At 40.2% G+C, this 14,181-nt stretch overlaps 1 protein-coding gene across 4 annotated transcripts in view; it reads left to right on the top strand.

Moving 5' to 3' along the window:
- The window catches only part of RAB27A (RAB27A, member RAS oncogene family), a 96,556-nt gene extending 83,314 nt beyond the window's left edge, over positions 1–13,242 (top strand). For all 4 annotated transcript variants that reach the window (XM_082618368.1, XM_082618367.1, XM_082618366.1 and 1 more), the window contains 2 exons: positions 1,469–1,592; positions 10,930–13,242. In XM_082618368.1, the coding sequence (XP_082474494.1) occupies positions 1,469–1,592; positions 10,930–11,128 (323 nt within the window). In that variant the 3' untranslated portion in view covers positions 11,129–13,242. The remainder of the gene's footprint in view (positions 1–1,468; positions 1,593–10,929) is intronic.
- Positions 13,243–14,181: the final 939 nt, after the last annotated feature.

Raw genomic sequence — 14,181 nt, 5'->3', positions numbered from 1 at the left:
GGTTAGGCTGCTGGTCCATGGACCTTACCTGAAGAGTTGCTGAATTAACTCATTTAATCCTCACCTAAACCCTATGAAGTCAGTACCATCATTATCACCATTTACAGATGGGGAAACTGAGGCACAGAGTGGCCACATAACTTCCTCAAGGCCACACAGCTAGTAAATGGCAAAGCCAGGATTCAACCTTAGACACCCTGAGTCCTGAGTTCATGCTCATAATCAGGACACTGAACAGACATGGTGTTAACAGAGCACAGAGTCTCTCTGGAGACCAGAAAGGTTTCACAGTAGAGGTAACTGAGAGGCAAGTCTTAAAGGAAAGGTTGGGAGTCCCTGAAGGAAGGTTGTGTTTGGGTATTCAAGGGTGTGGGGACAGCATGTGTAACAGCCTGGAGGAAAGAAGGGACGTGGCTGTTGTTGGAAATGGTACACAGTTTGGTCTTGCCTGTATAGGTCTTGTTTCCCCTAACTGTCCCTTGAGGGCAAAGGTCAGTGCCCTGAATTCTACACCAAGTATCAGGCCTCCCTTATTGCTCAGTAAATACTTGGCGATTTGACTTTCTCATGATAAGATATAGCGAACATGACTTTATAATGAGGAACTAAAATGTCAACACTTTTCTGGTTAACCATGGTAAGAAATAAATTAAGCCATACATTTTTGAGGATGTCTTATTGTGCAAGTTTGGGTTGCTTTCATTTCATTGTGGAGTGTGATGAGGAAGAAATAAGGCTTTATTTTCCTTCTTTGGGAGATTAAGCTCTTTAGCTTAGTTGAAGTTCCCTTGATTTAACTGCTATTAAAAATTATTGCCTATTTACAGGTTTTCAGGTGAAAAGAAATAGCAGCTATGGAGTAAGAATTGTAGTCTCCTGCTTCTTGGTTCTGGTGACAGAATCATTTACTATTTATTCTGGGTTTTCTGTCTTCATTTGATCCTATATTTTGTTTGTTTTAGATAAATTGATTCTGCCTTAGGATAATAGAAAAATGTGAAAAACATTTCAGATGGAAATAGGTTAGTTTATAGAAAGACAATTTGTTTTAAAATGTCATTGCTATGGAGAGAAAATATGTGAAAAACAGAGCTTTAAGATTAGCCATAAGCACTAGTAAATCCTCCAAGTGTTTTTTTTTTTTTCAAATGGCCTTCATAAGAAAGACAGCTATGTTGTATGTATATGCATGTGTGTGTGTATGTGTACATAACTTTTGGAGAGAGAACAAATTCTCCCATTCCTCTCCGATATAAATAAGCTGGGGTATGTGCATAAGCGTAGGATTAGTTTTACATCTCTGCCCCATCCATTTAGTTTTATAGCTTAGGGTCTTGGTGCTTTGAAAGAATTATGTCAGTTCCTTATATCTGTATATCATTTACAGTTTCAAAGCACTTTTGCATGTATTCTCCACTGATCATAGACTTACATTACTTATCTATAATAAATTTTCTTATATTAATAGGCCAGCTACAAATGCATGCATATTGTGAAAACCCAGATATAGTGTTATGTGGAAATAAGAGTGATCTGGAAGACCAAAGAGCAGTAAAAGAGGAAGAAGCCAGAGGACTTGCAGAGAAGTATGGGTGAGTATTTTTGTGGAGGAATCTACAGAGCAAGTTTCCAATACAAACATTTGCATATGAATGGGTAACACAAAGGGCAAAAGCAAAAAATGGAAACACTCAGATGTAGCCCTTGGGGGGAGGTGTCAAATACCTACTTTGCGTATTAATATTATATGATATGGGAACCATAGCAACAGCAGTGGGCGAGGGCCCTCATTCAGCGCTTCAGTACCGTTTTTCTCAGTCTCTTGGTGTTTGAAGAAAGACAGCTTTGAGGTCAAACGCCCTAACTATGTAAGGCCTCGTTTCCAAGATGCAGGTAAGAGACACCCAGGATAAGGAAATTCTCTGTATTCAGTGAGGAAATTTCAAAGCCAGTTCCTATGCTGCTGTAGAGAGCTCCCGCAGACAAGAAGGCCTTATTGGCTTTGGAATATCTGTGCTGGGAGAGGACTGTGAAGATCCCCTTTGGTTTAAGCTGTGTTTTTGTGCTGGAGAATCAACTAAATACTGTCTTCCTCCTTTAGCTCAGGGAATAGGTTCGTAGTAGCAGCAGCATTAACTGGACACAAGAGAAGGGGTCAGCCGCTGCTAATTAAAGTGTCTGGGGTACCTCTACAAAACAATTTGTGCTTTACTTTCTTTCTGCCTCTAATATAATGAGAATGCAAATGTGTATGTATTAATTACCCTTAATATAAGTGGGAGAGAGAGAGAGAGAGAGAGAGAGAGAGGTGGTAGGCTGTGTGTAGGGGCGTTACTAGGCTGGTGGCCTCTGTTGTTAGGCAGGCCCGAGGAGGCCGGAGGAGGCCCTTTCCCTTTTCCTTGTGTGACCCCTGCTTTGTTCTTCCTTGGGCTGACTGAGTTCGGAAAGCACTCAACGGTGGGGTTCACACCGGGGGTTGGGGAGGAGTGGAAGCCCCGGTGGGAAGGAGCCAGAGTTTGGAGAGCTTTTGGACACCAGGTAAGAAGAGTGGAATTGATCTCGCGGGACACAGGAAGTTGCTGAAAAAGCCTTCAAACGTGGAGGGCTGTTATGAGTACTTTCCCAGGTCAGTCTGGGGATGACAGGTGGGGTGAAGTGGAGAGCTGTTGGGCAGCCTCTGTAAAGTGTTGCTTTGTCTCTGACGCTGGAGCCCACAGGGCAGGCAGTCAGAGGGAAAGATGGATTTGAAGTAGCGGAGAGACAGAACCAGCTGGGACTCGTAATGATGGACTGAAACTTGTACCAGTTCTTACGGCTTCTGACCTGGATGGTGTGGGTGTCCTACAGAAGCCAAGACCCTTTGCCACAGAGCTAAACACACACACCTGGCCCAGGAGTTGGAGAAGCTGAAGGAGGATCTAGGGGAAGGTGGAAAGGGGGCAGGTCTGGTCACTGGTCTGTGCCAACGAGATGAGCCAGCGGAGAAGCATCGATGTATAAGCAGAATGGCTGCTCCTTCACTTCTGCCCTCTGCATCCCCCCCAGCTGCATCTCTCTGTGGTCCACCCTGACTGGGAAGGGAATTCTGGGAAGTATTGTTCAATCTAGCCAAGCTGACAGATTGCAAAGTCACCACAGGTAGGGAGTGGGGGCCGGGCAACTGGTATCTTTTAAAAGCTCTCTATGTGATTTTTGTGAGCAGAGGTTGAGAACCTCTGACGGAGGTGATTCTGAAATGGAGGCTGACAGAGCCCAGGCGATTCTGATCACCTGATATGCCCCCTCCTCTCGTGAGAGGCACTTGTGTAAAGTAGTGGAAGGAAAGAGGGAGGGATCAAATATCATGGAGGATTCTGAAGTGTTGAATCTGGGCGCTGTGTTGCAAGGGGGTGAGGAGGAAGTAAGTGATGAAGCAACGGAAACTGTGGACTATGCTTTTGAGAAGTGTGTTCGCAAAGACCAAAAAAAAAAAAAAAAAAAAAAAATAGGGCAGCTAGGGGAGTTAGCTGGATCAAACAAGCACATTCTCAAGCTTTGTGGGGGAGTCTGGATTGATTTCTTACCCCTCTGGCCTTCTTCAGCCCTTTGCTTGTTTCCTCTGGGCGGGTTCTTAGGATTCCATCTCCTGCCTGGTGTGAAAGAGCCTGGCATTGCTTTCTGACTATATGGGGGATCTGGGGATAACAGGGATTGTCTTCCCTCTGTGCCCAGGTTGGAAGATCTGGGGAGTATTTCATAAGAGGGACTCAATGTAAAGTTTCTGAACTGAGTTAAAATAAGGAGAGGAGAGATTAGCAGATAAGATAATTGAAATTATTGAAGAATGGAAAGGGATGGAAACGGACATCCCTTAGGATTTAGGAAGCATAAAATAGAGTTCTGTAGGCTGTTTGGCAGTTTCAGAGGAAGATGTAAAGGGGAAATTTGGTTCACATGCATTTTACAAATTTGAACATAAAAGTTTAATGATTATTTTCACAGAAATCTTTTTTTCATTTTTAATAATCGTAATATTTTCATTGGTTACACATGCACTAGAGGACTATGTTGGTTAGTCCATCTATGTGCTAACAGTCAGAAAACAGTAGTTTATGGCATATCTTCATATCATTTGTATGTTGTCTGATAAATTTGCATTTTTTGTTACTATAGTATTGCCTTCTCTCCTCAGTTCATAAAAATGGGTCATTGGTTCGCAGGTGGTTCTCTGAAATATACATGCATTTGGAGAGTGAAAGACTATGTCTCAGAAAAACTTTTCAAACCTAATAAAAACATGTTACAGTGCAAATATGGAACATAAATCTGTGTCTGCTGGGACAAGTAAATCTGAGAATGAGGGCTTCATGCAGCAGCCCAAAATAGAAAGGGTGAATTGGATGCATGATGATGAATATTCAAAAAATTATTTTTAGTAGACTAAGAATCCCTTCACCCCTAATTACCTTATTATTTTTTTTGCTATAAAACTTGGTTAAATTGTAATGTGAAGCTCTTAGGTCACTTCCTAACACAACAAAGCGATGTGCCCCGTAAACTAGTCAAGTTTTTTAGAACAGCTACAAAATAATGCTTTCTAGTATGTAATATTGAATAATATTGTCAATGAAATCTGAGAAGAGAGCAAAACAGAGGGTTATTCAAATTTGTTCTTCTGCCAGTCAAAACTATTATAGTTCACACTGTTGCTGAAATACTTTTAAAAATAGCTACATGGGCTTCCCTGGTGGCACAGTGGTTGAGAGTCCGCCTGCCGATGCAGGGGACACGGGTTCGTGCCCCAGTCCGGGAAGATCCCACATGCCGCGGAGCGGCTGGGCCCGTGAGCCATGGACGCTGGGCCCGCGCGTCCGGAGCCTGTGCTCCACAACGGGAGAGGCCACAACAGTGAGAGGCCCGCATACCACAAAAAAAAAAAAAAAAAAAAAAAAAAAAAAAGCTACAAAGTCAGTGACAAATATATTAAAAGAGAAAGCAGAATGCAACATTGACAACATTCGTCTTTTAGATGATCCTGTTGGATCTCAGACTTTAGTGTGCCCCAGCTTCACGTGAACGCTGTCGCACTGAGTTTCTCATTTAGTAGGTCTGGGATGAAGCCCCACATTTTACATTTCTAGCTGATTCCTAGATGCTGCTGCTGTTAGTGATTGAGGATAACACTTTGAGAACCACCTGTGTAGATGTCAAGTTGCTATGAGCTGTGCATGCTGGCAGATATTTTCCTTGACGGCAGAGCTGGACAAAATCATTATGCACAGAATATGAAGCAGGTGTCTACTTGTGCCATGCTTGGAGAAGGGAAATGTGCTCAATGACTTAACATCGGAAAATCCATGCTAAATCCAGGAGGATTTTTTCTCTTGCACAGTTAATGACATCAGCCTTGATACAGACTGGGCAGGGACACTGAGATTGGTACCAAAGGAGCACCAGCCACAACTGGGTAGGAAAGGACTTTATTTTGAGTGAAAATGGTTGCATCTAAGCATCCTTCTACCCTCTTTATTCACAGAAGATAGTTGGTGATCAATAAAAGCCTTTTGCTTTTGATTCAGGGTCGAGGGAAATAGAGAACATTATGAATATGATGAAAGTATGATAATTCAAAGTATGTATTTCACATGTGCTGTGCAAAGAAAGAGTCAGCAAATTTTTTAAAAATGAGATATAATTGATATATAACATTGTATTAGTTTTAGGTATACAACTTAATGATTTGATTTATGTATATATTGTGATATGATCACCACAGTAAGTTTAGTTAACATCCATCACCACATGTAGTTACAATTTTATTTTCCTTTTTTTTTCTGGCCATGCCTGGCAGCATGTGGGACCTTAGTTCCCAGACCAGAGGTGGAACCCATGCCCCGTGCAGTAGAAATGCAGAGTCTTAACCACTGGACCACCAGGAAAGTCCCATGTAGTTACAATTTTTTTTTTTTTTGCGATGAGAGCTTTTAAGATCTATTCTTAGGGGCAGCAAATATAAGACAACATTTTCTCCCACTGGAGACTGCTGGCTAGTGATGAGAAGGGTGCTCAAGAGTTTCTTGAATGAAGGATGTGTTAAAAACATTGATTTACAACATTAGTAATAAGAGTACAGACCATTTCTGGGATTTCAAGTGGCTTAGCTCAGCATACTGCTGTCAGTATCTTATCTAGTCTGAACTAGATGAAATGTATGAATAGCTTGATCTCTAATAGTTTTTTATTCTTTGAAAACTTGTTGACATCTGACCCTTATTCAAGAAATAAATTAATGCCGTATCATTGGGCACATTTTAAAACCACACACATAAGCTGCAACTAAACAGACAAGGCTGATTTCCAGAGCCCCAAAGAACGCAGTAGAGGACCTGAATTTCATTTGGGCACAATCTCCCAGGCTGAAACAGTTTATACACTCACTCTTTCCTGTAAATGCTTGTTCATTTACCAGCCAACAGGCCATGAAGAGTAGTGAGACTCGCTTCTTACTTTAGTGAAAAATATCTTCATAATTTCTGGATCCACACATGAGCCAGATATCTAGAACCATTGGACAGAATCACCAAATACACTTGCTTTCATTCCTGGGATCTAAGATCTTCTAGTGTTGTAGAAATAAGTCATGGAAAAGAAAACATCTAAAAATGTGGGTCCTAACCTATGACATGAGCTGGATATAGGTGTCTTAGTGAAAAGCTGCAAATGGTAATGCCCACCCTAATTTTCGTTTTGCTCATTTTTTTTATTTAAAAATTTGTGATTTATCTATTTATTAAAAGCACATCAAAATTTGTGTTCTGCATGTGTTCCAAAAGGTCATTAAGTGCTCATTTACAGATTGATATCAATTAGCTGCACAGGATTTCTTCAAATGTTTGGCGGTACTGCTCCCTAGTCATGCTGCTCTAGCACCACCATGTGGCGAGAAGGAACAACACACCTGTCTCCATGCTTAAAAGGGGGACAATTGATCCTCTTGAATTTAAGCTAAGATTACTAAATTTTTGCCTAGAAAGTTTTAGGAAAAGCAGAATGTTATTTTTAGAGAAGAATAGAACCCCACTAGATGAACACTGATTGAGCACTTGCGGATGCTAGGCTTGTGTTAAGCCCTTTACGTGTATTATCTTATTGCCTCCTTATCAAGACCCCATGAAGCACTGTTACACCTCTTTACAGACGCGGAGAACTGTTCAGATAAAGTAGCCTTCTAAAAGTGAGCATCAGGAAGATATGGACATAAAAATATGACTGACTCCATCCACTAGACTTCCTATGCCCTTAGGACAAGCTGAGCAGTCCAATTTTCAAATGTGAGCACAAGGCACATTTCTGTGTCTGGGGCATCATTTTATGCTGGAACAGAAGTCTTAATTCAGCGTCTTTGCTGTGCATCTCATCTAATTTGCTTTTCATCTGGCAGCTCAAAGAACTGAGAGTAGAGAGGAGTGATCTCTAGCATTCATTTATTCCTATAGAAACAAAAACCGTGTTGCCCCAATTGCTCAGAAGACTCTGAATAATTAGTCCAAAGATTTTAAGGTTGTTAACCTGACTCCTGGTCACATCACCTGAAGATTCACAGATGGCCAGGAAATATATTTTTAATTTTTAATTTGTTACTAGAATTTGAATTAGAACTCTAAACTATATCTTATTAATACTGTATCTCTTTTAATATGAGTGACTTAAAAGTGTACATCTTCACTCATATACCCTGAAATTCTACCAATTAAATATTTGCTGAAGTTAGTAAATAGAGAATAGCTCATAGTTCTGCTAGAGGCACCAGTCATTTATATTTCAGTATTGATCAGTAAAGTAAGATCCATTTTCTCTCAGCATTTAGTGATGATCACTTGGGGGCAGTAAGGAACCTCTTTTGGTTTGACAGGGACTGGAGGGAGACAAATGCTTTGAAGCATGAAACATTTTGTCTAGGACAGAGCTGAGTGAGCCACCTCTGACGTAGGGGAGCATGGTTCAATTTACCAGAATTTAGGGCAGGACTGTATATCAGCTACATTGTGGATTAAATCAATGCTTATGGGCTAGTCTGGAAATTTAATGTTTATAATCTTGCTGAGGTCTCTTGGAGCTATGATTTTCCATGATTCAGTGACATTGTTTCTATGTGTCCTAAGTTTTAGACAACAAAATTAAAAACAAACTTTTGTAACCTAACCCATTACTGCGTTGGAAATAAATGTTTATCAATGACACATTTGTCAAAAGTGACGCATTTCTAAGTGCTTTAAATGTTAACTCTTTTAATCCTTAATAGGAAGATACTGATATTATCTAGTTTTATGGATAAGGCAACTGAGGCACAGATGTTAATAGCTTGCCAGGGCTACACAGTTGGTAAGGAGTCGTACTAGGACTTGAATCCCGGCAGGCTGGCTCCAGAGGTTATGGCTCTTAACCATTCTCCAAACTGTCTGTAACTTCCATGCATAGGTTTTATCATTTTTTAAAAAGTATTTTCAACTGTGCTTTCTCATTTATGCCTTAAAAATTATTGTGAGGTAATTACCAGGAGCTGAGATGGAAGAAACTATGGAAAGTAGAAATAGCTTAATGGAGATCCTGTTGAGGAATTCATTGAGGCTGAGGACTCTATAGCTGGAAAGATATTTTTAATTGACTTTGAGGAAATTTTAAAAGTAAGATGTACACTATTATGACTAGTATTTACAAGAAAGTTTACTGCTCAACTACTTTTTTATTTTTGTATTTCCAATTTCAGCCCATTATTCTCTGAGGGAGAGATGAGTTTTTCAGTTGCTTTTCCATTAAACAATAGCTTTCTGAATGGTGATAGAATGATCAAGCCTTCTCCTTAAGTATAAGAAATGTTCTGCAGATATTAAATGATTCTTCCTGGGTATAATTGAGAAAGAGCATGATGGAGAAAATCTAAGTATTTAAATTTTGAGAATTCTTAATCTAAAATTCAGCTCATGTAAAAATGGCAGCATTACAAAGTGTCCCCAGGACTTAGCTCAATAACGTAGGTACTTGATAAATAAGTATTTATTCAGTCCCCACAAAGAATGTCTTCTTCAAACTTGGTAAAGAAATACTGCATGTGACCAGGGGGATGGGAAAGATGTATTACCTTCATTTTGTGGCTAAGGCGCCAAGTGAAGATGTAGGGAAAAAAGACTGACAGTAACCAAACAGATATCCAGGCAAGAGGTTTAAAAACCACTGAGATGATATAATTTGCCCAGTGGACCCTTCTCTGATTAAGATATTTTAGAGTCAGCATATGAAGGGCTATGAACATGGTCATGGTAGAATCAGTGGAGCAACCATGTCCTTCAGAACTCACAGATAGGTAGATAAATCCTCAAATGAAGTGATGGTTCCTCAACCGTTTTTTAAGAGCTATACTCAAACAGGAGAGGATTGTAGAGTCCAGCTGCAAGGCCTGTTAGTTCCCATAGGAAGCGAGCAGATAATAAGGCAACATCTTGAGGAAATCATGATGGACAGACAGCCTTCCATCCCTACACATGTGCCCCTAATGTGCTTCTTGGTGACACAGGAAGCAGAACAGTTGTGAAAAGATCTGTAAAAGTAGTAAGAAGGTTAAAACAAATCTGTAAAAGCTCTCCTGTGGAGGCTGCTCCTAGCCAGGAAATAATGAAAGAATAACCAAAGTTGTAATCAGAGTCATTGATGTAGTGTTAACATGCTATGAGAAGACAGGAAAACAAAGACATTCTTCAGGAAAAGTATTGTAATAGAGTTGGATGTTAAAGTCTCTATAAATGTAAGGAATATTTTACTGAATTCAATTGCAGGGCTCCCAGAGGTGCTAAAACAACTTTCTTTTGTAGATTTTGCATCTAAGAGCATTTTTGGTCAGATTCCTTACTAAGTGGTGGGAATGAACTCAACAGTTTGAAGAAAATACAATTTTATCACTATTTTCATGACTTTATTAAGAAGGAGGAAGAACTTGGCAGGTGATTGATTAATCCCCTTGCAAAGACTGACTCTAAGTATGAAAGGTGACCACCATGACAAGACTGATGTCTTAAGAATATGTGAAAAGTAGCCTTACAGTTTTGAAATGATGCTTTGTGAGTTACTAAAAAATTACACCTTGGGCTTCCCTGGTGGCGCAGTGGTTGAGAGTCCGCCTGCCGATGTAGGGGACACGGGTTCGTGCCCCGGTCTGGGAAGATCCCACATGCCGCGGAGTGGCTGGGCCCGTGAGCCATGGCCGCGGAGCCTGTGCTCTGCAATGGGGGAGGCCATAACAGTGAGAGGCCCGCATACCACAAAAAAAAAAAAAAATTACACCTAACCTCGGGTCCTGGGATAACAAAACAAACATGCTTAAGATTGATAATACCTGAGGAACTCTGAAGTGCTGTGGAATTCAGAATGTCTTCAAGTGTGTGGTCCAGGAATACAGCCTGGAGCTGACAAGTGGCAAAGCCTTTGACAAATACAGCCAGGGATTTCTGAAGTCTCTCTTATATCAGCTTCCCTCCCCCCCCGTATGTATCAAGTGAAACAGAGTTTTCTGTTTTGGAAATCCTCATGCAAGTATGCATATTTGGAACCAGTGGAGCCTGTGGTTTAAGTTGGTTACACTAGGATCAAACAGCTGTGGATTCAAATCCTGGCTCCGCTACTTTCTAGCATTATGAAATTGGGCACGTTACTTTATCTTTCTGAGCTGCAGTTTAATCATCTGTTAAATGGGAGTAAACACTTCCAGAAGTTTTACGTCTGTTAGGAATGCAGTGTCAGTTATTTTATTTTTCACTTTTTAATGTGGCCTGTGTGGCAAAATGCTTTTGTTGTCTTGTATATTTGTATTCTTCCGATTTTTTAAGTTGAATTATCAAGAGCAAAGGTCACTGTCCTTTCCCTCCACATGTTGTTACCCGAGTTGTCACTGTCTTCCAGAATCCCCTACTTTGAAACTAGCGCTGCCAATGGGACAAACATAAACCAAGCAATTGAGATGCTCCTGGACCTGATAATGAAGCGAATGGAACGGTGTGTGGACAAGTCCTGGATTCCCGAAGGCGTGGTGCGATCCAACGGTCACACCTCTGCAGATCAGTTGAATGAAGAAAAGGAAAAGGGGTCATGTGGCTGTTGAAGAGTCCAGCGAGCTACACAGTAATTCAGGTGGCCCATGTCTGTGACCTTCTCTACGGTGATACACGCACGGCACAGGGAGAAATTAACGGGCATTGTGTACAAACTGCTTCTCACCATCCCAGTTAGACCTATCAGTAAAGCATCCAGTTTTAAAATTACTTTGCTGCAGCTTTGTAAATATTTCTTTAAGATTCAGCCTGAGAGTTAGGAGAAATATTTCGCATAGCCAAAGTGCCTTATAAAACCTTAGCCCATGGCAGTAGATCATTCAAGTATTCAGGATTTTGTAGCCACAGAACAGTGCATTTATTATGTAGAATGACTGAAGATACTGTCACCTGCCTTAACACAGATAGGCCTGGAGTCGCACATTCAAGATCTTAGACGTAATATCAGTGTTTAATCCAAATTTAAAGACCCTACTTGCACCAAAGGGGACCTTCTAAAATGCCATCTAAACCATTTGAATGTTAAATAAGAATATACACAAATGATGGTTCAGTGTCTTTGAGCATTAATTTATGTAAGCATTCTCTTTAAAATGAAATAGGGCAGATTATTGGCCGTATCTATAGACCTTGGATAAATTGGATCGAGAAATTATATGCTCACTGTGACTGTTGCTGGTGGGAAAGGGCTTGGGGGTGAGGCCTGGGGTGGCTTAATGTTGTATAAGCTGCTGAAGGGGGACTTCTGGCTTCCTGCGAGATTCCCATTGCTCTGAAGGGTTGATTGAAGGGTCAGGGAGCTAGATTTTTATGGCTTTCGTTCACTGTGATCTGTGCATTTATACTTGGCCTATGTGTTGGCCCCATCTGAACATAGCTGGTGCTTATGCTGAAGTTATTTGTGATAAGTAAACATTTAGCTTCTTTTCTTCATATTTATAATGTTGGTCTGGCATCCTCAGGCTGCAGTTTCAATTAGCTTGTGAACGACTCATCTTGTTTTCACCCTCAGTCTCTATATTGTTGATCTTTGCAACTTGTTTTATTTTTACATTGGTGGAATTGAAGGAATTATCTTATAATTACATAAAATATCTGTTTACTATTTGGTGGAAGATGGATGTTTGTGTTTAAGCAGTTACATTTGTACTCTAGCTCAGTATAAGAAAACCGGAGTGTTCTGTAGCCTGTAGTTTTCCTTGAGATCATGGGCACTTACTGTACTTGCTGGGTCTTTCCAAGGTCATGTACTCTTCCACATTGCCAAAGTGTCTTTTTACCAAATTAAAAGTGGTTTCAAAATATGCTTCATAGCAGTTGCTTATAAAAATCAAAGGGGAAAATTCTTATTTATTAAAGTAGTTTAAGTAAAGTAGTTTAAAATTTCCAAAGAGCTTAATGGCTATTTAGGAAGAAACACCCACCACTCATTATAATTTAAATAAAGAATAAAAATAAATGTATTTTGTGGTGGCAAATGTTTGGCATAACAGTAATTAGAAAAATACAGCTATGATGGAAAGTAATTACTTTTATGATAATTTTCAAATGGCTTTTTCTTGAGCATCTGTCCTGTTTTTTTTTTTTTTTGCCACTGCCCTCCCACCATCCCCTTAAGAAACTTAGCTGTGTTTACTAAGATCTTATATATTTCTGTCCTTGAAATGAGGACCTATGCGTTTGAATTGTGTATCCTGGTGAGAAAAAGATCCAGACATTTCAAGGGCAGGGTCATCATCACAGGCAGTGCCTTCTAAAGTTGCCATAAGACTTAAGTGGAGTAAATAATAATTTTATAGCTACATATCAGGGAACATTTTATATGATTCATTTGTATAGTTAAAAAGAAGACAATATCAGTATGCTCCAGCCTATTTAGGAACCAATTGAGAAGTTAGCTACAGATTCCATCGGCCTTAAACATAATACACAATTAAACATATACATGATATTGGCACACGCAAGAGCCATCTTTAATTATTGGCGTAAATAACCTGTATTCTCTTTGGAAATCATTTGTTTAAATTTATATTGAAGTACCAATATATATATTTTTTTGTGTCAATGTATTTTCCTATTGACAGGCTTCTGTAAAAGTGAAGTGTATCTTTAGTGAACTTTGTGCCAATTAAGCTTATAATAAAAAACTGGTTTAATCTGTCAAGTTTGGATGTGAACATAACTTCATTTCCCATACAATAAAGTTTCAACCAGAAGTCATAATGCTAAAGGAAACCACATTCAGAGACACAAATTCCATTAGATGCGTGATGAGGGACCAGCCAAGACAGCATATTCTGGAGAAGATAATTCAAATATGTTATCCTCGAACACTTATGGAGCATCTACAGTGCAGGAAATGTACTAGCTGTCCTCAGGTGAACAAAGCAAGGATGGTAAGGGCGTGGACTAAGACTGGGGCTGAGAGATGGGTGCAAGGGGCATTGGGAGTGGTGTAGTACTTGACTGGATGAGGAGGGAATATGTGGGGAGATGGACACTCTTACCTTATTTCCTACCACACTGTTCACCCCACTCACTCCTCCACAGGCATACGGGCCTTCCTGGAGCAGTCAAGTGTGTTCCTGCCTCAGGAATATTTGCTGTTCCCTCTGCCTGGAACGCTAGTCTTCCATATATCTGCATGGCTCCCTCTCCCATCTGTTAAGACAGTTCAAATGTCACGTTGTCCAAAAGGACTTTACTGATCACCTTATATAAAATAGCAGTCATGGCCCCAACCAGATTGTCACCTCCTGCCTTGTTATCCTGCTCTGTTTTTGTACATGTCACTTATCACCACTTTATATATTTGTATGTTTGTCTCCATCCACTAAGATATAAGCTCCATGAGGACAGGGACTTGGGAAGTTTTCTTCAAAATTGTGTTGCCACTACCTGGAAAAGGCCTGGTACACAGTAGGTACTCAAATGGTTATTGGTGGACTAAATAAAGGACTTAAGATGCAGCAGGGTCAAGTGAAAGAGTTTTCAAAACAAGAGTCACTATTAATGTTCAAAGAGAGGAGTAGAATTTGAAAGTAACCACTTCAAAAATGTTTAGAAGGGGCTTCCCTGGTGGCGCAGTGGTTGAGAGTCTGCC

This window comes from Mesoplodon mirus (genome assembly GCF_964341445.2).
Source record: "Mesoplodon mirus genome assembly, chromosome: 4".
In the NCBI taxonomy this organism is placed as follows: Eukaryota; Metazoa; Chordata; class Mammalia; order Artiodactyla; family Ziphiidae; genus Mesoplodon; species Mesoplodon mirus.
This window is presented reverse-complemented; position numbering and strand designations above follow the sequence as displayed.